This window comes from Scyliorhinus canicula, chromosome 7, assembly GCF_902713615.1.
Source record: "Scyliorhinus canicula chromosome 7, sScyCan1.1, whole genome shotgun sequence".
Lineage (NCBI taxonomy): Eukaryota > Metazoa > Chordata > Chondrichthyes > Carcharhiniformes > Scyliorhinidae > Scyliorhinus > Scyliorhinus canicula.
In genome coordinates this window covers 189,373,703-189,398,885 of record NC_052152.1, presented here as the reverse complement: position 1 = coordinate 189,398,885, position 25,183 = coordinate 189,373,703, and the positions used below count along the sequence as shown (strand labels likewise).

General features: G+C 46.5%; 1 protein-coding gene across 2 annotated transcripts; it reads right to left on the bottom strand.

Annotated features, from left to right (window-relative positions):
- Window positions 1-6,269: 6,269 nt before the first annotated feature.
- Window positions 6,270-23,358, bottom strand: rps21 (ribosomal protein S21). Of its 2 annotated transcripts, XM_038803516.1 has the most exons (6): window positions 23,247-23,358; window positions 19,335-19,450; window positions 19,190-19,253; window positions 12,852-12,923; window positions 11,511-11,566; window positions 6,270-6,406 (listed from the first exon to the last, which is right to left on the bottom strand). In XM_038803516.1, the coding sequence occupies exons 2-6, from the start codon at window positions 19,382-19,384 to the stop codon at window positions 6,397-6,399; spliced, it is 252 nt and encodes an 83-aa protein (XP_038659444.1). In that variant the 5' UTR covers window positions 19,385-19,450; window positions 23,247-23,358; the 3' UTR covers window positions 6,270-6,396. The 2 variants fall into 2 exon arrangements, with proteins under 2 accessions (XP_038659444.1, XP_038659445.1); XM_038803517.1 differs by lacking the exon at window positions 6,270-6,406 and having other exon boundaries at window positions 11,507-11,566.
- Between the last annotated feature and the right edge of the window lie 1,825 nt (window positions 23,359-25,183).

Here is a 25,183-nt window from a genome sequence, read left to right as displayed (position 1 = left end):
CCCCAACCATAAGGTCCTTTCCCCCATCACTGCCCCTCCTCCTGGCCCTGGCAGTGTTCCCACTCCAGCCAACCCGGCCAGTGCCCGGCACAGGTTTATTTTGAAAGGACTACAGATCCCAAACCTACTCAAGTACTTAATTACCTGAAAAGACTCGCATTCGGAGTATCATCTTGCATCATTGAATTTGTCTATATATGCGGTTGTGGAACCCATGTCTTCATTCACCTGAGGAAGGAGCTGCGCCCCGAAAGCTAGTGATTCAAAACAAACCTGTTGGACTTTAAACTGGTGTTGTAAGACTTCATACAGTGCCTACCCAGTCCAGCGCCGGCATCTCCACATCATATTTAATTATAGTTATTATTAATTTTTAAAAATTGTTTAAATTTACAAACCTGGTGACTGTAGTTATTGGGCTGCCAAAGTCCTTCAGAACCTAACGTTGATTCCTTTGAAAATCTATGGGTGGGATTCTCTGGCCGCGCCCACCCGAGATCAGAAGTTCCCGCCTGATGTCAATGGATCTTTACATGGTCCGCATCCCGCACATGGCGATCTTGCTGTGGGCGGCCAAAGAATCCAACCCTACGTAACACTTAAAGTTGTGATTTTTAGCAACGCAACCATAACTTCAAATGAGGACTTACTGTATGGGGCAGATCCGCTAAGGATCAGCTAAGGATTCGGGCAATCCAACAGTTACCTAGTTACCCCATTATTGATGCAGGGCAGCACAGTGGGTGGCACAGTTGCTTCACAGCGCCAGGGTCCCAGGTTCGATTCCCGGCTTGGGTCACTGTCTGTGCAGAGTGTGCACGTTCTCCCCGTGTCTGCGTGGGTTCCCTCTGGGTGCTCCGGTTTCCTCCCACAAGTCCTGAAAGATGTGCTGTTAGGTGAATTAGACATTCTGAATTCTCCCTCAAGCAACGTTATCAGTATGCTACCTCACTGTAAATGAGTTATGTGTCTAAGAATATGCAGCTGCTTTCACATTCCTTCTGTTACCAGCACATTGCCTCTTATGAGATGAGGAATGTAAGTGAGTGGAATTGATTCAATAGGCGGTCTCCCTTCAAACAACTGGGATTTTACTGGACAAGGTCATCCTCTTTTGACACAGCAGGGCCCTCCAAATTGTAAGCTGCAGAAGTAATTTTCATAGAATCCCGACACTGCAGAAGGCGGCCATTCAACCCATCGGATCTGCACTGAACCATCAGCGTGAACCACTGTGCCTGTTTTTCTCATATGCCATTCTGAACAATTACCCAGTTTTTGTGTCCCCCCATTGCGACCTGCCCATCATAGTAGCAAGTTTTGTACAATCCATGTGACAAGCAACACTCCCTCAGCGTGCAATTTCATGTGCCAGATGCCTATTTGCCAGTTTGTGAGGTCAACCTCTCGGTTTCCAGTTCAACCCGGTTTTGTTGCTCTTGCAGTCATGTCTGTGTTTTGGAACACCGAATAGTGTGGAATACTCTGCAAATAATCAAGTTTATTAAGTTACCTGTGTAATTTTACAAATAATCTGATTAATTTGATGTAAAACAAGAGGCAGTTCTAAGATAGAAGGCATCTGACGCACTTATCGAGCAAGGTGAGATTTGTCCAGGACCTTTCAAAGATAAATAATCTGCATATTGTTTCAACTGTTGAATTTACAGCAGCTTGAGTATTTCTAGCACCATCTATTGGTGAACATAAGAGCGGGAGTAAATCAAGTGGCCCTTGAATCTGCTCCACCATTCAATAAGATCATGGTTGATTTGATCTTAGCCTCAACTCCAGCTTCTGCAGAAAATAATTGACAGGGAAAGTAATTAAAAACTTTCTTCAGAGTTACTTCAATTTAGATGCGAAGAAACACCAGCAATCCAATGCTCGTAGAACATAAAATAATTCTTAATGTAGTTCCAAAGTCTGCGGTGTACTTCAAATAAAAAGTTGGTTACGTTAATATAACAGTAAATGTCAGAAGCTCTTAGCAAGCATCTTCAGAGAGTACAAAGTTGCCGTAGGTCGCGGCACACTTTTGCGTGTTGAAAAATGCTTCAAAAAACAAAGGGCACCTTACACAGAGGATCAAATGTGAACTGCTGTGGTGAAATGTGCATTTTGCATAGAACATACAGTGGTGAAGGAGGCCATTTGGCTCGAGTCTGCACTGACCCACTCAAGCCCTCACCTCCACCCTATCCCCATAATCCAGTAACCCCTCCTAATCTCTTTTTGTCACTAAGGGCAATTTATCATGGCCAATCCACCTAACCTGCACGTCTGACTGTGGAAGGAAACCGGAGCACCCGGAGGAAACCCACGCAGACACGGGAAGAACGTGCAGACTCTGCAGAGTGACCCAGCAGGGAATCGGACCTGGCACCCTGGCGCTGTGAAGCCAGTGCTAATCACTTGTGCTACCATTCTGCCCACTGCTAATTCAAACTAAATCGTTCTACAGATTTCATTGACTTAATTAATTCTACAAGAATACCTTTAACCACAGTCAAAACATTTTTAAATCTGTCAAATTCACCTGTGAACTCTCCAACGACAGTTTGTACTTTAGTAGCACACCACGGGGCGATGACAAATCTAATCAAACAGCAAGTGGAGCAGTGTGCACATTTCTACTCTTTGTGAGGGATTTTTCTGTCAGTTAACCACCTATTCTACTTGGCACAAACATCATCCTTGCCCCCCCCCCCCCGTATAATGCTAAAAACTTTTACAGGATGTGGCTGCCGCTGTCTAGTCCAGCATTAATTTCCCATCCCTAATTGCCCTTCGCTGCCTTCTTGAACCACTGTAGTCCCTGAGATATAGATAAAGATACAGGGAAGGAGTTCGAGGATTTTGACCCGCGACAGTGAATGATCGCGAGATATTTGCATGTCAGGATGGTGGAGCGACTTGGGAGGGAACCTTCAGGTTGTGGTGCTCCCAGGCACCTGCTGCTCATTCTTCTAGATGATATAGTCGTCATGGATTTGGAAGGTGCTGCCTAAGAAACTTTGGTAAGTTCCTGCAGTGCATCTTGTAGATGGTACACAGAGCTGCTGTTTGTCGGTGATGGATTAGATGTTTATGGAAGGGGTAGATATCAAGCAGGGTGCTTTATCCTGGATGGTAGCGAAGTTCTAGAGTTGCACTTATCCAGGCAAGTGGCAGGTTTTCCATTACAGTTCAGACTTGTGCTTTGTAGATGGTGGTCAACCTTTTGAGGGGAGGTCAGGAGGCGAGTTACCACAGGATTCCTAGCCATTGGCCTGCTCTGGTAGCCACATCATTGCAATTTAGATAGTAATAATCACAGGTGCCTCTTGATATCATTAACAATATGGGATCTGAAAATGTTGCACACTAACAAATGAATAACATCACCAATTGATCTACAACTGGACTTCATCCTCATCGATCCAACCGCTGTCACGGCAAGCACATAAACCATTGCAGGGTACACGGTTTTACATTTAAAAATTACAATAGGCTTTAATTTTGTTCTGTCAGCCGTTTGCCGTTTGTGATCTGCTGTGTGAGCTTGTCTTAATGAAATCTTTATTAGTGTCACAAGTAGGCTTCCATTAACACTGCAATGAAGTTACTGTGAAAATCCCCTCGTCACTACACTCCGGCGCCTTTTCTGGTACACTGAGGGAGAATTCAGAATCTCCAATTCACCTTACAAGCACGTCTTTTGGGACTTAAATTCCCATACATCTTTTTGGCAACATAGCCTATACACACCAACTTAATGAGTAAAACATGCATTTGAGGTCAATTCCTAATTAGGGGTTTGACTTGTATGTCGCGTATATGCCTACCCTTGAATTTTGGCACTGAAAATGGGGTTGTTAACCAGTATTTAAAAAGATACAAAATAAAATAAAGGTGACGAGGGCAGGGTGTGCAATTATAAGGATGTAGAATGACATGCAAATTGCTGAAAAGTTAAAGGGGAATGGATAATTAAAGTAATATTAACATAAGGTAGTATGAAAAAATGAGAATTGTAAGATACAGGTCCATGTAAATAGTTTAAAATAAATTTAAGAGTGCCCACTCATTTTTTCCAATTAAGGAGTAATTTAGTGCGGCCAACACCTACCTTGCACAACTTGGGTTGTGGCAGCGAATGTTCAAACTCCACAGGGACCCAGAGCCGGGATTGAACCTGGGACCTTGGCGCTGAGGCAGCAGTGCTAACCACTGCACTGCCCGGTATTTGTTTGGATTAAATGATTTCTTCTCAGTTGAGTATCCATCTCCACCATCACAGACAAAAGTCGTTTCATCCCAGTTTCCCTGCTCTAGTTTCATCCTTTACCATCCCCACTTTTCACGCCACTGCATTCACCTGCCTGCATATCCCATGCTAAATACATCTTTCCCTCTGCTTTCATAGATAGATCTTACTGGAAAAAATAAGACCCCGAGGATACTTCATAGGGTGGATGCTGAGAGGATGTTCCCCCTTGTGGGGAAGTCCTCTATTTCTCTAGAAAGTCCATTATGTCTGTAGAATTTTCTTCTACAGAGCAGTGGAGAGTGGGTCAATTAATATAGTCAAGGCTAAGTGAGACAGACTTTTACTCAACAAGAGTCAAGGGTTATGGGGGTGGGGGCAGACAGGAAAGTGTAGTTAAAGCCAGTCTGATGAGCCATGATCTTTTCTGATGACAGAGCAGGTTTGAAGGGTTAATGGCCTACTCCTGCTCCGAATTCTTGTGGTCTCTTGGCATTCGATTATTGGCTTGGGTCACTGTCTGTGCGGGGTCTGCATGTTCTCCGTGCCTCCGTGGGTTTCCTCCAGGTGCTCCGGTTTCCTCCCGCAAGACACGCTTGTTTGGTGAATTGGACATTCTGAATTCTCACTGTGTACCCGAACAGGCACCGCAGGGGATTTTTGAAGTAACTTCATTGCAGTGTTAATGTAAGCCTACTTGTGACGATAAAGATTGTTATCCTCCTGTGCAAGCATTTATCTACCCATTTATCACCTGACACCACTGGACAGGGCACCAACCCTTGCAGAGGAAACTGTGATCTGTGTACAGTACTTCCTCTAACTTAGCATATGGTGCCTGCCTCAATATGATCTGTTCAATACCGACTGGGATGACCAAATGCAAATTAAATTATTTTGTTTAGCACCATGATTCTGTTCACAAGTATAATCCCTGTAACCTGCCATTTCAATTTCCCATTCAGGCATCTCCATTTTAATCACATGGCTTTTGATCAAAAGTTCTTTTAAGATAGTCCTTTAGAAAGCACGCATCACAATGGTAGTCCAGGAAATAAACACTCTTCCAGTATTGTCACACCGTCAGAAACAATGGCTCTCTTGCCGGCTGACAACACTGGCCCCTCTGTATCCTTTATCAGCAGTGATCACCAGCCAATCCATTGTTATTCGTGGAAGCAAGGAAGAGCTGCTGATGGATAATGCTACATTTACACCGTAGCTATGGATGAGAGCCTGGTATCTACCTCATTATGCTTTGCAATTACAGGCTCCAAATTGCAGTGACATTGTTAACATTTTTCAAAGATTTTCTACAGGTCCAAAATTCCACCTGGATGTTTTGGAAATGTAACCGTACACTGGTTTGGAGTTGGAACGCACTCGTGTCAGAGCGTGACATGGCCCCAAGGAAAGTACATCACACTGCTTGGTTCGACGGAGCATTGATCAAAACGCAACGAGCACCTGATACTGGTTCACACTGATCGAAAAGTAACAGAGTAACTGAACCTTAAGCTGACTGATGTTTCTTTGACTTAAATTTGCATCTGCTCAAAAAATGATCATACAATTCAAAAACTACCAGATTATGCAGAAATAAATGTTTCAAGCAGATCAGATTGCCCCATTATCAGGAACTATTTACTCGCATAGGTGTATATGCTTCTTTCACCGTGCGGTCTGCTGAAAAAACGAAGTGCTTCCATCAAGTGAACAACAGCCAGTAGTAAGCTGTAGTATCAAGGAAAATCCTCAAAATGTTAAAATAAGAGGCCTGTGAGGTCAGATTTTTATTGGACCAACAGACTGGCCACACAGCAAGCAAAGGATGTGGAGAATTCTCTACATGGTTTCTCTGTATTGGGCAAATTAGTAGCACGTAGAAGCACAGTAAACCATGAAAACAATTTGAGCCAAATAACTATTTGCTTGCAACTTTAAATAAGTCGCTTTGATGGTAAGTACCTTGTGATGCACCCAAGTATCACTCATTGGGTAAAATTAAAACTACCAATTGTGTGTGGCTTGAATTTATTTTTCTCCTGTCACCAATGACAAAAAAGCATGAAGGGTCTTTATGTTTTTGCTCGGCTTTTTATTTCTATACAAACATGAAACTTCTTATAACTCGAGTCTTCAGCTTGTTAGACAGCTCTGAAAAAACAAACAAAAGGCAGAAGTTAGAAGACACATTCAGAATCAATGCAAAACAAATCCTAGGCCCAACCCACCGCCCCATCCCCCCAACCCCACCCAACTGTTGGACACTAAGGGGCAATCTAGCAGGGTCAATCCATCTAACCTGCACTTCTTTGGACTGTGGGAGTAAACTCATGCAGACACGGGGAGAATGTGCAAACGCCACAGTCACCCGAGGTCAGATTAGAACCCTGGCCCTGAGTCAGTACTGCTAACGACTGCCACCCAAACACATGTCAAAACTGTGTTTTGTGTGGCTGTACTTGCAGATAAATCCATTGCATTTTGGTACTTATTTCCAAAAATATGTGGCCTCCTTAATCTTTTTATCAAGATGCAGCATCTCACAGCTATCGATCCGTACTGAAGTTAATTTGCCAAATATTCATCAATTCTGCAAGTTTGCTAATAACTTCCTGTATTAAGGGGTGAGTGGTCGAAGGCAAAAATATCTGTATTAGCGTGCAAAGTCAGAAAGGTCTGAATATTTTTTCTCCTTTTTAAAAAATAAACTTACCAGAGTGCCCAATTCATTTTTTTCAATCAAGGGGGCAATTTAGTGTGGCCAAAAACCATGCAAACACAGGGAAAACATGCAAATTCCACAGGAACGGTGACCCAGAGCTGGGATCGAACCTGGGACCTCGGCGCCGAGAGGCAGCAGTGCTAACCACTGCTCCGCCGTGCTGCCCTGTATGAATATATGTTTGTGACAGGAAATTATTACAGCACTTTTTAAAAAAATAAAATAATTTTTATTAAGATTTTCACAAAATATAAACAACACATTAACAAAACAACCATGGTAAACACCCAAGAACAACACCCACCCAACTACAAAACAAACAAAAACCCAGCAAACAACAAAAACAAAAAGGAAAGAGATAACACCCGCCACATCCCACAAACCCATGTACACAGTTCTCCCTCCCACCGAACCAAACCCCCCCCCCCCCCCCCCCAACCCGGGTTGCTGCTGCTGCCGGCCTATTTCGCTACCGTTCCGCCAGGAAGGGCTGCCACCGCCTAAAGAACCCTTGTACTGATCCCCTCAGGGCAAATTTCATCTTCTCCAATTTGATGAACCCCGCCATCATTGATCCAGGCCTCCACGCTTGGGGGCCTCGCATCCTTCCACTGAAGAAGAATCCTCCGCCGGGCTACTAAGGACGCAAAGGCCAGGACACTGGCCTCTTTCGCCTCCTGCACTCCCGGCTCCACTGGAACCCTAAAAATTGCGAGTTCCCAGCCTGGCTTGACCCTGGATCCCACCACCCTCGACACCGTTCTTGCTACTCCCTTCCAAAACTCCCCCAGCGCTGGGCACGTCCAAAACATATGGGCGTGGTTCGCTGGGCACCCCGAGCACACCTGTCTTCGACCCCGAAAAACCTACATCCTCGTCCCAGTCATGGGGGCCCTATGCAGCACCTCGAACTGTATGAGGTTAAGCCTCGCACAGGAAGAGGAGGAATTCACTCTCTCCAGGGCATCCACCCACGTCCCCATCTCAATCTCTTCACCCAGCTCCTCTTCCCATTTACCCGTCAGCTCCTCCACAGGCCTCATCTACCTCCTGCATTACCCGATATATGTCCGAAATCCACCCTCCTCCAACCCACACCCCCGAGAGCACCCTGTCCCGTACCCAACTTGGGGGCAACAAGGGGAACCCCTCCACCTGCCGCCTGGCAAACGCCCTAACCTGCATGTACCGAAACATGTTCCCGGGGGAGCCCAAACTTCCCCTCTAACTCCCCCAAGCTCGCGAACCTCCCCTCCACAAACAGGTCCCTCAACCTCCTAACCCCTACCCTGTGCCAGCCCAGAAATCCGCCATCAATGCTCCCTGGAACAAACCGATGGTTCCCCCATATCGGGGCCTCCATCGAGCCCCCCACTTCTCCCCTATGCCGTCTCCATTGCCCCCGAAGTTTTGAGGGTAGCCGCCACCACCGGGCTCGTGGTATACCTCGTTGGAGGGAGCGGCAACGGCACCGTTACCAGCGCCTCCAGGCTCGTGCCCACACAGGACGCTACCTCCATCCTCTTCCATGCTGCCCCTTCCCCGTCCATTACCCACTTACGCACCATCGCTGCGTTGGCAGCCCAATAGTACCCACATAGGTTGGGCAGCGGCAGCTCCCCCTATCCCTGCTCCCCGCCAGTGACAGCGGTAACATATCCCACCTTTTGAACTCCTCCTCCATCTGCTTCACCAACCTTGTGAGGTTGAGCTTGTGCAGGGCCCCCCAGCTCCCAGCCACCTGGACTCCTAGGTACCTGAAGCTCTTCCCTGCCCGCTTCAGTGGGAGCCTACCAATCCCCTCCTCTTGATCCCCCGGGTGCACCACAAACAACTCACTCTTGCCCAGGTTCAGCTTATACCCAGAGAAGCCCCCAAATTCACTAAGAATCCTCATCACCTCCGGCATCCCCCCCACCGGGTCCGCCACATACAGCAACAGGTCGCCCGCATAAAGCGACACTCGATGCTCCTCCCCACCCCACCAGGCCCCTCCAGTTCCCCGACTCCCTCAACGCCATGGCCAGGGGCTCAATTGCCAACACAAAGAGCAAGGGGGACAGGGGACACCCCGTCTTGTCCCCCGGTACAACCGAAAGTACTCCGACCATTACAGCACTTTTTAAGCGGATGCAAATACTTCTAGGCCGCTGGTGGAATTATTAGATCCACCCCCAACATGGTTGGAAAACTGCACCCAGCAGGCTCATCCACCTAGTCAGAAAATCAAAGTTATTCGGAACCTGGAATGTACGAAGACTCATGGTAATGAGCAAAACAATCGACCGGAATGGAGAACTGCCCTTGTTGCCCGTAAACTCATAGGTACTTCAACGTCGTTGCCTGCAAGAGACCCAAAGAGAAGGCAAAGGGCAGCTGAGGGAAGATGGCGCTATTACACTTCTTCAGCTGAGGAAAACCCGAGGATCAGCCCAGGACGCATGGAATTGGTTTTGACATGAAGAACAAACCTGCCAACCAACTTTTGGAGCTCCCCGTCAGCATCAATGAGCGCCCCATGACCTTCTGCTTACAACTTGCCAAGAACAAGCAGGCAACAGTCATGAGTGCCTAGGCCCCAATCCTCGATGCCAATGATGAGTTCAAAAAAGGCTTGTACTCCACCCCGGACAACATCACTAAGGAAGATAAGCTGCTCCGTTTTGGGGCCTTCAACGCCAGGGTTGGAAAGAACTCCCAACTCTGGAAAGGAACCATTGAAAAGGAAGGAGTTGGAAATTGCAACTCCAAAGGGGTTCTCACCAGTACACTATTACACCAAAAAGACAAGTTCAAGTCCCTCTGAAGATATCCACAAAGGACTGGCACATGTTCGACTTCGTCATCATCCAATCCCGAGACTAAAAAGGAGGCCCTCATCACCAAAAGCAATGACCAATGCAGATGACTGCTGGACAGACCCACCGGCTCACCCGCTCCGCTATGTCCACTTAACTCCACCAGGAGTAGCGGAAGATGAAGAAAGAGTTCAGGAAAAAGATCCAACGTGGAGCGGTTTCAAGAATCAAGCATGCAGTGAACTTCCAACAATGTCTTCTCCAAAATGTCCATCCATTCTAATTCAGAAAGAGCTGAAGATAGCCATCATCTCTAGCTGTGAAGAAACCACTGGCTACTAAACCAGGAAACACAAAGACTGGTTCGACAAGGACAACCACACCATCCAAGATCTCATTGACAAGAAGAGGAAAGCTCTCCACGTCTAGTAAAACAACATACCCAGCAAGGCAAAGAGGAGAGCTCATCAATTAGCCACGGCAGAGGTACAAAGAAGAACGAAAATCAAGAAAGATCAGGAACTCAACTCCTCGCCGACAAACACAACACCCAGGCCTTCTTCAGTGCCAACAAGAACCCAATGCCCTCAGCCTCAAACTGGTGTGGAGTAAGAACATTTAGTCCTCCTCTTTTATAAAATAAATTTAGAGTACTCAATTAATTTTTTCCAATTAAGGGCCAATCCACCTATCTTGCACATCTTTGGATTGTGGGGATGAAACCCACGCAAACGCGGGAAAAATGTGCAAACTTGACACGGACAGCGACCCAGGGCCGGGATCAAACCTGGGACCTTGGCGCCGTGATGCAGCAGTGCTAACCACGGTGCCTAATTTCTAACACGAAGTTGAGCTATTTATTTGTTAATCTCCCCACCTTCCCTCAGTTCAAAGCTACCATCCACCCCCATTCCACCACTCTTCTGCTCTCCTGTTCATGGTCTCTTCTTTTATTCCCTAGTTCAGGGGTGGGCAAACTACGGCCCGCGGGCCGCATGCGGCCCGCCAAAGGTATTTCTGCGGCCCACCAAGTCATTAAAAAAAAAAAAAAAAATTTTTTTAAAAAATTTTTTTTTTGTTTTAAATTTTTTTTTAAGGTTAATGGGGGGGGGGGCTGTTGGGTTACTTACTGGTATAGGGTGGATACGTTGACTTGAGTAGGGTGATCATTGCTCGGCACAACGTCGAGGGCCGAAGGGCCTGTTCTGTGCTGTACTGTTCTATGTTCTATATGAGGCGCCCAGAATCATAACCGGGTGAAGTAATTATTTTACTTAATATACTATGCGGCCCTTTGTGAATTGTGAATTTCTGAATGTGGCCCTTGCACGGAAAAGTTTGCCCACCCCTGCCCTAGTTCATGCAGCAACCTTTGGTTCAAATTCAGCCTCTCTACTGATGGGATCAAGATTTCCTCGACCTTCTAGCTGTAATGCTAGCTATATATAGTCTTAATCAAGTTCTGATGTAAGATCATAAACTTGAAAAATTAAGACTGTTTCTCTCTCCACAGATGCTGCATGACCCAATGTTCCCACCTTTTTCTGATTTTCATCAACTTCATGTTGAGTTTGGGATCACAGGAACAAAACTGCCTCTAATTTGGTAGCCTGCGTTAGAAACATAATGTGCTCCACTCCCCAGTACTAACACCTCTCATGTGCTAGTTTCAGAAATACATCAACACCACTACAAAGAAAATCATGGCATATAAAAGGCTCAAAATTCAACTTACTTAGCCACAATGCCATCATTCTTAGCCAGCCTCAAGATGCAATCATCTGATTCACCCTGTAATTAAAAAATAAACTGTAACATCCCTCCTCATACACACACACACCAAGTTTGATTGCATTCCCTGGTCACCAAAAAAAATGGTATTTGATGTCAAAAATATTTTGCTTTTTTGCCACCACAAATCAAATGACAAATTTATAAAGTTACCTCACTGAGTCAGATACTTGCAATCCAGAAACATTCAACACAAGCGTAAAATTTTAAAAAGCAGCCCTAGTTCTATATGCACGGATGTGAAGGCAAATCTTTTGTCAGATTTTGTATCTCCTGACCTGAAGCTGTTGACTCCTTGCTGAGGTGTGACTCCACAAGTGCCAGTCACTCTCTGGCACGGTAACCAAATCCCATTATCCACAAGAACATCAATAGGTTATTTTATCATGGGGGGGAGGGGGGCTTCAGCTGACAATAGTTCTGCCCACTCCTCCAACCGAATTCAACTGAGCGAATAAAACTTTACCCCGTACTTTGGGCAAGCAGGAAAATATTAACCTCTTATTTTGTGGAACATACTTCAAATTCAGTACTGATTCTTCTTTCCTAGAGTGTACTACCATTCTGAGCTGAGGCATTCTGAAAGCCCCAGCTCATTATTGAATGGTTCCAGAGGTAATAAGGAAGATTTCTTGTTTATGTAAATTTAAAGTACCCAATTCTTTTTGACCAATTAAGGGGCAATTTAGCGTGGCTATTCCACTTATCTCGCACATCTTTGGGTCGTGGGGGTGAGACCCATGCAGACATGGGTAGAATGTGCAAATACCACACAGACAGTGACCTGGGGCCGGGATCGAACCCGGGTTCTCGGTGCTGCGAGGCAGAGTGCTAACCACTGCGCCACGCACACATTCCCTGTTAACTGCGATATTGACAAAGGGGCAGCTAAGGCAAGAATGGCATTTCTTATAGACACATTCTTGGGAAAGAACAATAAAATTAAAGCTCTCCTGTGATATGAAGCCGTTGTAAATTTTACAGAGCTGCCACTTGTTTAAAAGTACTTACTTTTTCTTCTTTCCCGATTTATTTTACACACAGAAAAGGTGAAACAGGAGTTCAGGAATATTCTAAAATCTCTCCAAAATTTCCATAAGGCATAAACATAAGTAAATTTGATTTAATGTTAGAACACACGGACTCATCTATAAAGTTCTTGTGCAATAATTTTAATTTCAAAGAGACATAAAATTGATGCCACCAGCAGCCTGCAAGACGGGGACAGAAACAATCCTAATACAGAAGGTTGATTTTCTTCAGTGTTCCCAAAATGCGTACATACCATCCTACGGATAGCTCCACAGATAGCATAGGTTTTGTGCTGACCATTAAATCTTCCTGTTACTTTGTCAACCTAAGATAAAAAGAACCAAGAGATAAATGATTTTGGAAAGCACCAACAGGTATCCCGGACGATTTGAAAAAAAATTCAACAATTTATATTCTACAGCTTAATATGTATTATCGTGTCAATCCACCAGAATCAGCATCTCCCATGAAGTAATAGACAATAGGTGTTCAGGGCAGTTCGCTTGATGTTGTTCATGTGGACTTTCAAAAAGCTTTCAGCAAAACATCACATAACTTATTAGCAAAATCGAAGCCACTGGGATTAAAGTGGCAGTCACAATGTGAATCCAAGACTGGCTAAGGGACAGAAAAGTAACGGTGAATGGTTCTAGAGGAAGGTATGCAGTGTGGTCCATCAGGGTTGGTATTAGGACAATTGCTCTTTTTTATGTATATAAATTACCTGGACTTGGATATGAAGGGTTTAATTGCAAGATTTTCAAGTCACAACAAACTTGCAAATGTGAGCAATAAGGACTTCAGGCAGTCACAGATTGACACACGGTGGATGATTAACGTGGAGAAGTGTGAAGTGATAAATTTCGGTAGGAAGTATAAAACTAAATAGCACCATTTCAAATCAAGTGAACAAACAACCCCTTTGAAGGTGGCAGGATAAGTTGAGAAAGTTGTTAAAAAAGATGGGATTCTTGGTTTATACACCAGAGGACTAGATTACAGTGGCAAGGAAATAATGTTAACCCTTTCTGAAACACTCTGTTAGGGAGCAGTGTTCGATTCTGACACTAGGCATAGGATGTTAAGGGCTTGAGGGGGAGTAGATCCTCTACCGCCTAAAAGAACAAGGGCTGCAGGTGCACCAGAACACCATCAATGGCAAGTTCCCTCCAATCCACACACCATCCTAACCTGGGAACTATGCCATTCCTTCACTGCTGTTGGTACAAAATCGTAGAATTCCTTCCTTAGCAGCATTGGTCTGTAAACAACTCACCACAACCCACTCAAAGGCAACTAATAGGGGCTTTTCACAGTAATTTCATTGAAGCCTACTCATGACAATAAGCGATTATTATTATTAATGATGGACAAACGAGGGTGTTTGTCAGCAAAGCTCAGATCCCAAGAACAAATAAAAATAGAGATTCTCTAGAACAGGACCAGGCATGAGGGGATTTAGTTATGTGGAGAGACTGGAGAAGCTGTTTTCCTTACAGCAGAGAAAGTTAGGAATAGACTTATTCAAACTGACAGTTTCTATAAGCGTAAATATCAAGTAAGTGCAGGACAGGGGTGATTGGCAAAAGAATCAAAGGCGGCATGGGGAAACATTCTTTTTGAAAAATACACAGGGAATAATGTTCCCTTCCCCCAAATCAAATGCAATTCCCTCCTTCATTGTGCAGTTAGAGAAATGTCCAGCTTTTCTGAAACACCGTGTTTAAATGTTTCCAATCAGATTTTAACTCCTGCCAACACAACATAAAACATAGTGCAGAAGGAGGCCATTTGGCCCATCGAGTCTTCACCGACCCACTTAAGCCCTCACTTCCACCCTAGCCCCGTAACCCCACCTAACCTTTTTTTGGTTACTAAGTGCAATTTATCATGGCCAATCCACCTAACCTGCACGTCTTTGGACTGTAGGTGGAAACCGGAGCACTCGGAGGAAACCCACTCAGAACGTGCAGACTCTGCAGTGTCCCAGCAGGGAATCGAACCTGGGGCCCTGGCGCTGTGAAGCCACACTGCTATCCACTTGTGCTACCGTGCTGCCCACAACTGATGTGCTATGTGAGTGATTAAAGTAGGTTACCCCATCTTTCTCAACCTCTGCGCAATCTCTGACACAGTTGACTGTACCATCCATCTCCAGCACATCTGCTCACCAGCTGGGCTGAAATTGACAAGATCCGTACTTATCTTGCGAGCCTCTCTAACAATTGAACATTGATTCCCTCCTGTTTTCCAATTACACACTGCTCTTCGGTGACATCAACAAAAACACACCAGATCTCACATGCACGCCGACACTCAGTTCTACCTCACCATCACCTCCTGCAAACCCTCCACTCTGTCTCCTTTGTCACATTCATAAAAACATCTAAAGTCCAGAAGGAGGTCACCTGGCCCATCGAGTCTGCACCGACTGTCTGAAAGAGCACCCCATGCAGGACCACTCCCCCACCCTATCCCGGTAACCCTGCAATCCCAGTTATCTTTTGGTCACCAAGGGGCAATTTATCATGGCCAATCCACCTAACCTGCACATCTTTGGACTGTGGGAGGAAACCGAAGTACCATGGGGAACCCCACAAACACAGGGAGAATGTGCAAACCCCACACAGTCACCCAAGGTCAGAGTCGAATTCAGGTCCCTGGACAACAGCACCAACCACTGTGTCGCCCATTGCCTGCCTGACACCCACCACCTCCTCTTGCCCTGCCTCAGCTCACCTGCTACTGAAACCCTTATCCATGACATTACCTCCGGACTGGACTACTCTGTTGTTTTCCTGGTTGTCACCCACAAACTTGAACTCACCTAAAACACTGTTGGCCGTCCTGTTAACCAACCATCTACACTTCCTGATTACAACAGTTCCGGACTGAGCAACAGCTTGACATTAAACCCATTCGCTCTACTTTAATATCCTTCTATGGCCTTGCCCATTCCAATCCCTACAGCCTCCCAGATATCTGTGCTATTCCTATTTTAACCTCTAGTGCACTCCTAATTTTAATTGTTCCACCATTGGTGACAGAGAGTCTGTTACTTGGGTCCTAAATTGTACGAATTCCCTTCCTAAATCTGTCTTTGCTCCTTTAAGATCAGGGGTGGGCAAGGGCCACATTCAGAAATTCACAATTCACAAAGGGCCGCATAGTATATTAAGTAAAATAATTACTTCACCCGGTTATGATTCTGGGCACCTCATATAGAACATAGAACAGTAGAGCACAGAACAGGCCCTTTGGCCCTCGACGTTGTGCCGAGCAATGATCACCCTACTCAAGTCAACGTATCCACCCTATACCAGTAAGTAACCCAACAGCCCCCCCATTAACCTTAAAAAAAAAAAAAAAAAAAAATTCTTTTAAATTTTTTTTTTAAATGACTTGGTGGGCCGCAGAAATACCTTTGGCGGGCCGCATGCGGCCCGTAGTTTGCCCACCCCTGTTTAAGATGCTCCTGAAATCCTACCTCCAAGCTTTTTGTCACTTGCCTCTATATCCCATTCTGTACCTGAATATCCCATTCTGTACCCGAGTGTCAAATTCTGTTTGAAAACTCTCCAGTGAAACATCTCAGGACAGTTTACCATATTAAAGGCAGGAGAGCGGGATTAATGGGAGAATTCTACCAATGAGCCAGCACACAGTGGGCCAAATGGCCTCCTCCTGTGCTACCTCATTTGATGATAAGTCACTCGCTCATTTTCAATCAGGGGAAGTGTACCAGGAAGGTCATTTATATTAGGGAATTAGTTCTCATTTTCATGGAGTGCGCTCTCTACAGGGACATACTTAGTCGTGAGTTGCAACGGTCAAGATGATTTGGGGACCAGCGGGCACCATTCTACTGCTTGTGTTTAATCAACTTAAATCATGCCAACTTCATAAACACAAAAAACTGGTCAGATTACTTCCGAGTTGGACTTCCAGTGGTGGCCATAAGCGGATCAGTCACACACAAGGTGGCTCCCGCTTGTTTTTGGCCCTCTCTACCCAGTTAATGGGAGACTTTTGTGGAAAAAGTGCGATGCGAGAGGCAGTTTCTCCCCCAGAGTGGAATTTCGGCAGGGCATCACACCCATCAAAAGTCATTGAGAGCCCTAGCTCAGGAATTGGAGGACACATGGTGGCTCAGCACCAGGGTCGTGGTCATCTGTCACACTGCTTGTGCAGCATTTAATGGACTTTATCAAGGGAGAGTTTTGTCAACAGCGAAAGGAGATGCAGAGAGCCTTCTCCAGTGCGACTGAGGGAGCAGCAGCCCCTATTCGCAGGACTTTGGATTGGGTGAAGAGTTGCCATGCTAGCAGGGAATGCTAGTTAGCGGAAGCACAGTGGAGGTGGGTGCCACTCTGGGTGGCCAGAGGGGAGGGAGAAGCAGTTGGTTTTTAATTACGATTAGGAGGGGATGGAAGTCATGGCTGTTTTAGGTTGCCCCAAATGACAGGGGGGCAGGACAGGGATTGAAGGTGCCATTGGGGTTGCAAGAAAGAACGGAGTGTGTAGGGTTCATCCAATCGGGGCGGCACTGGGGCTGGATGGCTTCCTGGTCGAATTTTACAAGCAGTAGGGCACATGGACTCTGGCCTGCATGAGTGGGTTTTCCTCAGAGGTAGAGGATGTATGCGAGAGATATGGGAGAGGGCTAGTGAGCCATGTTCATATGTTCTGGGGATGCGCAAAGTTGAAAGTTTTTGCGATCCTGTCAGAACTAGTGGGGGGCAGGGTATTGCTGTTCCCTTTGGTGCCGATTTTAGGGGTTTTTTCAGACATGCTTCAGCTGATTTGGGGGGGGGGGGGGGGGGGGGGGGCGGCGTATGTGTGCGGGGGGAGGTGGAGAGAGAGAAGAGAGATATCATGGTCTTTACCTCTCCTGATTGCCCACCGGTGAATCTTAATGAGTTGGAGGTCGGCTGCACCGCAGTGGTCTCAGCTCGGTTGAGGGATTTATGTGAGTTCTTAAGTCCGGAGAAAATTAAGTTCGTTCTTAGGGGTCGGAGATGGGATTTTATGTCCTTGTCTGAAAACCTGTTTGTCACCAGTGGGGAGAGAGTTTAGGGGCACATATGATGCCGGCCTGCATGAGGGGGGAAATTGACAAACCGTTTGAATTACATTTATATTGGGTTGTTGTATGTGTATGTTTTTGATTGTGTTTGGAAAAAATATATTTAACAAAACAATTATTGAGTTGCCCAAGGATAAAAATTACTTTTTAGGACACAGGCCTCTTAAGGTTACCAGGAATTAGTAAACAATTCTAACCTTTGGTGATGCATTCATCCCTCCATGACACAACACCCAAGCTGACTGTTCAATCAACTGTGTCCTGAGGTACTGCCGACATCCCTAGTCAGGGGCTGGATAACAATCAGCTCAAAACCAATCTCCTATTGTCCAGCAAGTCACTGTGCTACTAAATTAAACAAAAATACACTCCTTTCCCACTATTCGAGGGGATAGTTACTACTTGGTCAGGCAAGCCTTCACTGGGCAGGGGGCAGGCATCAAGAATTCTTTCCAAGCACTATAGTGGTTTACAACAAAGTGGGGATGCATCCCGAATTGCATAGCCCACTGGAAGGTAGCTCCATCAGAAAAACCTTAGCACCGACAGCTTGTTTTCCATTTTGATTGGCAAAATGAACAGCACAGTGCTTCAAATTCTTTTTTTAAAAATAGATTTCGAGTACCAATTATTTTTTCCCCAATTAAGGGGCAATTTAGCATGGCCAATCCACCTAACCTGCACATCTTTGGGTTGGGGGGAGTGAAACCAACGCAGACACAGGGAGAATGTGCTAACTCCGCACGGACAGTGACCCAGGGCTAGGATTCTAACCCGTGTTCAGCGCCGTAGGCAGCAATGCTAACCACTGTGCTGTCCACAATGCTTCAAATTCAAAGAGCACAAAACCGAGCCGTTCATCCCTCAGGCTTGTGCTGGTTCTTTACTGGAACGATCCAATTAATCTCGTCCTCTTACTTTTTCTGCAGAGCACTGCAAATGTCTTCCTTTGCATATTTTTCCGATTCTCTTGACTTCAACTAGTGAATCTTCTGCCACCCTTTCAGGGAGTACATTTCAGATTGCACTTCATTAAAAATTTTTTTTTAGCGCTGCCAATCTACCTACTCTACACATCTTTGGGTTGTGGGGGTGAGGCCCACAGACACGGGAGAATGTGCAAACTCTACACGGATAGTGACCTGGGGTCGGGAACGAATCTGGGACCTCCATGCCTTGATGCAGCAGTGCTAACCACTGCACCACTGTGTCACCCCTCAGGTTGCCATTCATCGTGTAAAAACGTGTTTTTTGTAACACCTTGCGTTCTGCCAATCACCATAAATCGTTGTCCTCTGGTTACTGACCCTTCTGCCACTGGAAATAGTTTCTCATTATTAAGTCTACCGAAACCACTCAGGGTTTTTAACATCTCTATCAAATCTGCTTGAGTGTTTTCACTGGCACAGCAGGAGGATAAAAATATACCATGAATGCACATGCATCATTTAGCCTTATGAATAACAATTCAGATCCACTTTCTCATTTACTGAGACTTAACTCACATCAGCAAGGTTGATTTGAATGGAAGCATGATCCTTGGCACCAATAATTCTGTTGCTCGCAGAGCTAAAAGAAACGAGTCACAATTTAGTTAAATTATAATGCATGCAACACAGAGGTCATAACATGCACATATTTTATACCCACCATTTACGTGGAACATAAAGATCAACAAATTCGCCAGCGTCGTTCTGCATGTTGGGTTTTATTTAGTTTCCGCTTTTGTTCAGAAGTTGGATTGTATTCAGTTGCTATGCAGGGATCTGGGCACATACAAAACAAAGTTAACAGTCGAGCACATCAGCACCCATTATCCATCAGTTAAATTAAATGCTCCCAACTTCAGTCAAAAATTACTCATCGTATAAATGTAAATTACTGACGCCTTTACAGTACTTTATAAATCATCATTACTGAAACATTTGTCCAAAACTATATTGACAATGTTTGAGTCCTGCATCAAGATTTTTACTACTCGATATAACTTATGGATGCTCATGAATAAATGATCAACCAACAGTATAAAAACATATGTGTATATAGCACCTTTACCATCTTCCTACGGCATTTCCCTGGGATGTTTTGACACTGCATCTTAAGGAGTTAATATGTCAAAAGCTTTGTCAAAGTGGATGGGCTTAAAGGAGGAAAGCGAGGTCGGGGTGCACAGGTTTTAAGGGCATTTATGAGTTTACATGCTAAGCAAATGAAGGCACGGTCTGCAGTGGTGGAGTATTTAAAATCGGCACTGTTCAGGCAGCCAGAATTAGATGCCTGCAGATATGGAGGGTAAGGGGCTGCAGGCGATTACAAAGATAGAGAGAAGCAAGAATGGATAACGGTAGCATGGTGGTTAGCATCAATGCTTCACAGCTCCAGGGTCCCAGGTTCGATTCCCGGCTGGGTCACTGTCTGTGCGGAGTCTGCATGTCCTCCCCGTGTGTGCGTGGGTTTCCTCCGGGTGCTCCGGTTTCCTCCCACAGTCCAAAGATGTGCGGGTTAGGTTGATTGGCCAGGCTAAATTGCCCTTAGTGTCCTAAAAAATAAGGTTAATGTGGGTTGTTGGGTTACGGGTATAGGGTGGATACGTTGGCTTGAGTGGGGTGATCATTGTTCGGCACAACATCGAGGGCCGAAGGGCCTGTTCTGTGCTGTACTGTTCTAAAAAAAAAAGACATTGCTTGATTGTGTGCCTATATGTGTCAGCGTACATAAGGGTGAAAGCCAAATGGTTCTTAAACAATGGAGAGGCATTGGAGGAGGATGGCATAGTCAACCAGGTAATATCTGCAGACAGGTTGTCAAGGATAAGGAAGGATTATTTCGTCAGTCACATAATAATCGCTTATTGTCACAAGTAGGCTTCAATTAAGGCATTATTCAATGCAGGACTTACGTATGAGGAGAGATTGAATCGATTAGGTTTGTATTCGCTCGAGTTCAGAAGAATGAGGGGGGATCTCATAGAAACCTATAAAATTCTAACAGGACGATACAGGGTAGATGCAGGAAGGATGTTCCCGATGGTGGGTGTGTCCAGAATCAGGGGCCAGTCTCTGAGGATATGGGATAGACCAATAAGGATAGAGATAAGAATTTCTTCACCCAGAGTGGTTGGCCTGTGGAATTCGTTACCACAGGAAGTAGTTGAGGCCAAAACATTGTATGTTTTCAAGAAGCAGTAGCAGTTAGGGTGAAGGGAATCAAAGGATATAGGGGAAAGCAGGATTAGGCTACTGAGAATTGGATGATAACCATGATCACAATGAATGGCAGAGTAGGCTCAATGGGCCGAATGGCCTCCCCGGCTCCTATTTTCCATATCAGGTCTTATTGCAAGAGCAATTTGGTTAACCCATGTCCAACTCTTTCCCAGTAGCCTTCTATTTTTTCCTTTCATGTTCTTATCCAATTCCCTTTTGAAAACTGAGAGGGATAGAGGAAGTGAGGGACATTGGAGTGCATGTCCACAGGTCTTTGAAGGTGATGGGACAAGTAGGCAAAACGGTAAACTAAAGCATATGGAATGCTTTTCTTTTTTGAATGGTATAGAACAAACATTGTCAAACCCGGGGCGCGGGTGGGTGTCGGGAGGGTCGTGGAATCGCACGTCACGGTGCTCCCGATCGCCAAATCCACGCAAAACAGTCGCAGCAGCTGGCTTTTAACTATGCAGGCTGTAAGCGGCATTCAAAAAGGCCGCAGCCATACCAAACAAATTTGGTCGCACTGTGCATGCGTGCCCAATCATTGGTGTGCACGTGCAAAACTATGCGCGCCAATGATGGGACACGCATGTGCGGTGCGGTCGCATTTTTTATATACGGTCGGGGAGCCAAAGGGATCAAAAACCATTTCCTACATTTTTGTCAGCAACAAACAAGGTAAGAGAAAATGGTGGGTCACACATGTGAACCGACATGGGTCGCGAAGGTCGGCTGGAATGGGTCCCGAAGGTTGGTAATGCTGGAACCGGCAGCACAATGGGTAGCACTGTTGCTTCACAGCGCCAATGTCCCCGGTTCGATTCCCGACTTGGGTCACTGTCTGTGTGGAGTCTGCACGCGTTTCCTCCTGGAGTCTGCACGCGTTTCCTCCGGTTTCCTCCCACAAGTCCCAAAAGACGTGTTGTTAGGTAATTTGGACATTCGGAATTCTCCCTCTGTGTACCCGAACATGTAGCGACTATGGGCTTTTCACAGTAACTTCATTGCAGTGCTAATGTAAGCCTACTTGTAACAATAAAGATTATTTAAAAATGGGGAAATTTTGTGTACATTTATGGTCACCATATTACAAGAACATAATGCCCTGGAGAGAGTACAGAAACAATTTACAAAAATGTTGCCTGGGCTTGAAAACTGAAGTCGACCCTGCTTCACCATTCAATAGGATAGATTGGATAGGCTAGAGCAGTTTTCTTAATAGAGGAGGCTTAACTTAACATTGAGTTCAACAACCTGACTGTGAACTCTCTCTCCACTATCACATTTTATTTCTATCAATTCATTTTGTATTTCTTCCATTCATCCGTTCCCCCCGTCCCGCATAAGCCACCTGTTTCCTGCTGCCCTTTGACACACTTGATACTTACTTTTGTTCTGACATTAACGTATTTTGATCTCTATGTGCCACCATCATTCTTAGCCTTGATCATCAGCATTTACATTTGCTTTGTCTTTCTGGCCACATCTTTGTCAAGTTCCACCTATTGCTGGACCTTATCCAGCCGCACTGCTCCACGCCACCCCCCACCACAACAGTGTAATCAGACCCAATTTCCAATTCTCTCCAGTTTTGACAGTCATCTAGTCTCAAAACGTTAGCTACCTTCTCTCGCCACAAATGCTTTCAAACCTACTGAGATTGCCCAGAATTTTCTGTTTTTGTTTCAGATTCTAGCACCTGCAAGAACTTGCTTTTATAATCCCAGTTTCTCTAATTTATCCGTGTAACTAGAGTCCCTCATCCCTGGGACCATTCTCATCAATCCTTTCTGAAACTTTTTAACTGCTTCACATCCCAGAGTGTGGGGTCGGCCTGTGGTTTATGGGACGGTGGAGAGGGGTTCACTATCTGCTATTTACAGGGCCCTCATGCGGCCTCACGGTGCCAGGGACCCAGGTTCAATTCTGGTTTTGGGTGTCTGCGTGGGTTTTCTCTGGATTCCTCCCACAGCCCAAAGATGTGCAGGTCAGGTGGGTTGGCCGTGCTAAGTTGCCCCTGTGCTCAGGGAGGTGTAGGTTGGGTGGGTTTATGGGGATGGGGCCTGGATGGGGTGCCCTTCCACAGGGTTGGTGCAGACTGGACGGGCTGAGTGGCCTCATTCTGCACCGTAAGGATTCCATTCCCTCAGCGCCGGCTCAACAGCCTGCGGCCCACTCGCCCGGGACACGCGGCCGCTCCACCATCGCCGTCCTCTCGCATCTGGATACGGCCTCGCCAAGCCGAGTTCACTCCCCCTCCCTCTTCACCGGGGCCAATCATTACCACACGGGTCCGTTATCCCAGGCCAGGCCCACTCAACCACCCTCTCCCTCCGCCGCCGGTCGGACTTACCCTGCACTCGGAATGGCGGCCGCCGAAAAAAGAGAGCGAGCCGGAGGCGGAAGCGCGGCAAAGAGATCAAGGGAGAAGAAACGACTTCCGGGTCACCCTATGGCTTTGCCCCACTCCCTCGTACTGCGCGCGCACTGAGGGGCAGCGATCACTGCGGGGCAAAGATTGAGCTGCAGCCTAAAAAGCAGCTTCCAGTTTAAACTAGCAGCTCACTGTTTTGCACGCGCTGCTCTGCTAATTGTTCACATTTATAATTCTATCGAAGAAATTTGCTTTCTGTTGATTCGTTTGTGTCCTCTGGTCCTGCTATCTTAGGATCATAGAACAGGGGGAGGCCATTCAGCCGGTCGACCCTGCTTCACCATTCAATAGGATTATTTAAACCAGTGTTTTTCAAACTTTTTTGCCCAGGTCCCATTTTTACCAACCGGCCATCCTTCGGGACCACGCCGGCTGACCTTCATGACACACCATTTTCGCTTACATTTAATGTGGCAGGTTGTGGTGAATGTGTAACCACTATAAATTCACACTGTACATTACTGTGTCCCTGTGGGCTCCATCTGTGAGCCGTTGCGCGGCTCTGCCCAAAGGGGGAGATGAGGAGTTTGTACAGGGCTCCACCCTTGGCTCCAACCCCAGCAGGAAGTATAAGTGCTGCTGTCCTGTGGTGTTCGCCCTCAGTTCAGTATAGTCGCAGGCAGGCTCAGTTGTAAACCGATTAAGGCCACAATTTACTTCAACTCGTGTCTCTGAATGAATTGATGGTCGCATCAATTTAATCGACTTAAAAACTACTATGGAATCAGCCCTCAAACCTGACCGACTGGAACTCGATCCACAGGCCGCAGAAGCAAAATCAATTTTTTTGCATTGGCTTCGGTGCTTCAAGGCCTACCTGGCTGCGTCGACTACCTCCTCTGTTACAGAAGAACAGAAACGCAGTCTTCCCCACGCACGGGTAAGCCATCATATTTCAACTCAACTTGATGTAACTGACTCTTATACTGAGGCCCTCGCGAAAACTTGCCGCCAGCACCCTGCAGAGTCGCTAGAAGACTATCTGCGGGGCCGTAAAGCTCTAGCACGAGAATGTAACTTCCAGGCCGTGACAGCCGCCCAACACATGGAACTCGCCGTCCGAGACGTGTATGTTGCAGGGGTCCGATCCAATTATGTGCGGCAGCGTCGTTTCGAGAAAGGGGCCCAGGACCTGGAGAACACGGTAAAACTGTCGCTTTCCAAAGTTTAAATGCATTCCTGGCCGATCACGTGACTCCATCGTGAACCCCTGACCAGAGACTGCCCCAGGCCTGCGCCGTGCGGCCACCCGCCCACCACGGAGGGCTATCGTGCCACTTTTGCGGCCAGCCCCAACACTCCCGGCAGCACTGCCCGGCCCGCAACACGACCTGCAGGAGCTGCGGGCGGAAAGGGCACTTTGCTAAGGTCTGCCTGGCCAAAGCTAAAAACTAACTCGAACCCTAACGCGAACACTCGCTCCTCCAATTCACAGGCCTGCAGACCCCGCAATGTGGCAGCGTGTCTGCTGACTCCGCCTCCGCACAACATGTGCGACTCACGGGGGGGCGCCATCTTGGCAATCCTCCCCCACGCGGCCGGCCATGTGTGATTCATGGGGGCCGCCATCTTGGACGCCATCTTCCTCGCCGCCCGCCATGTGCGATCCATATCCATGGGGGTGCCAATCTTGGACGGCATCTTCATCGCCGCCCAACACGTGCGATCAACGGGGGTCACCATCTTGCCCATCACCCACTACGCCACTCGACGATTACGACCTCCGCGGACAGTCATCACGGGGCCGCTCCAGCACCGCCGACCACGCCACCGACTACCCGCAGCTCAGTGCAGTCACCCTGGACCAGTCGCGGCAAAAGCACCTCAAGAGCTCCATGATGTCCCTCCAAATCAAC

Excerpts from the sequence above, each read along its gene's own strand:
- rps21 (XM_038803516.1), bottom strand. The coding sequence starts at position 19,384 with ATGCAGAACGACGCTGGCGAATTTGTTGATCTTTATGTTCCACGTAAA. Across the intron at positions 19,254-19,334 it reads CTTTATGTTCCACGTAAATG|CTCTGCGAGCAACAGAATTA; the intron begins GTGGGTATAAAA and ends CGTTTCTTTTAG. Across the intron at positions 12,924-19,189 it reads TTCAAATCAACCTTGCTGAT|GTTGACAAAGTAACAGGAAG; the intron begins GTGAGTTAAGTC and ends TTTTTATCTTAG.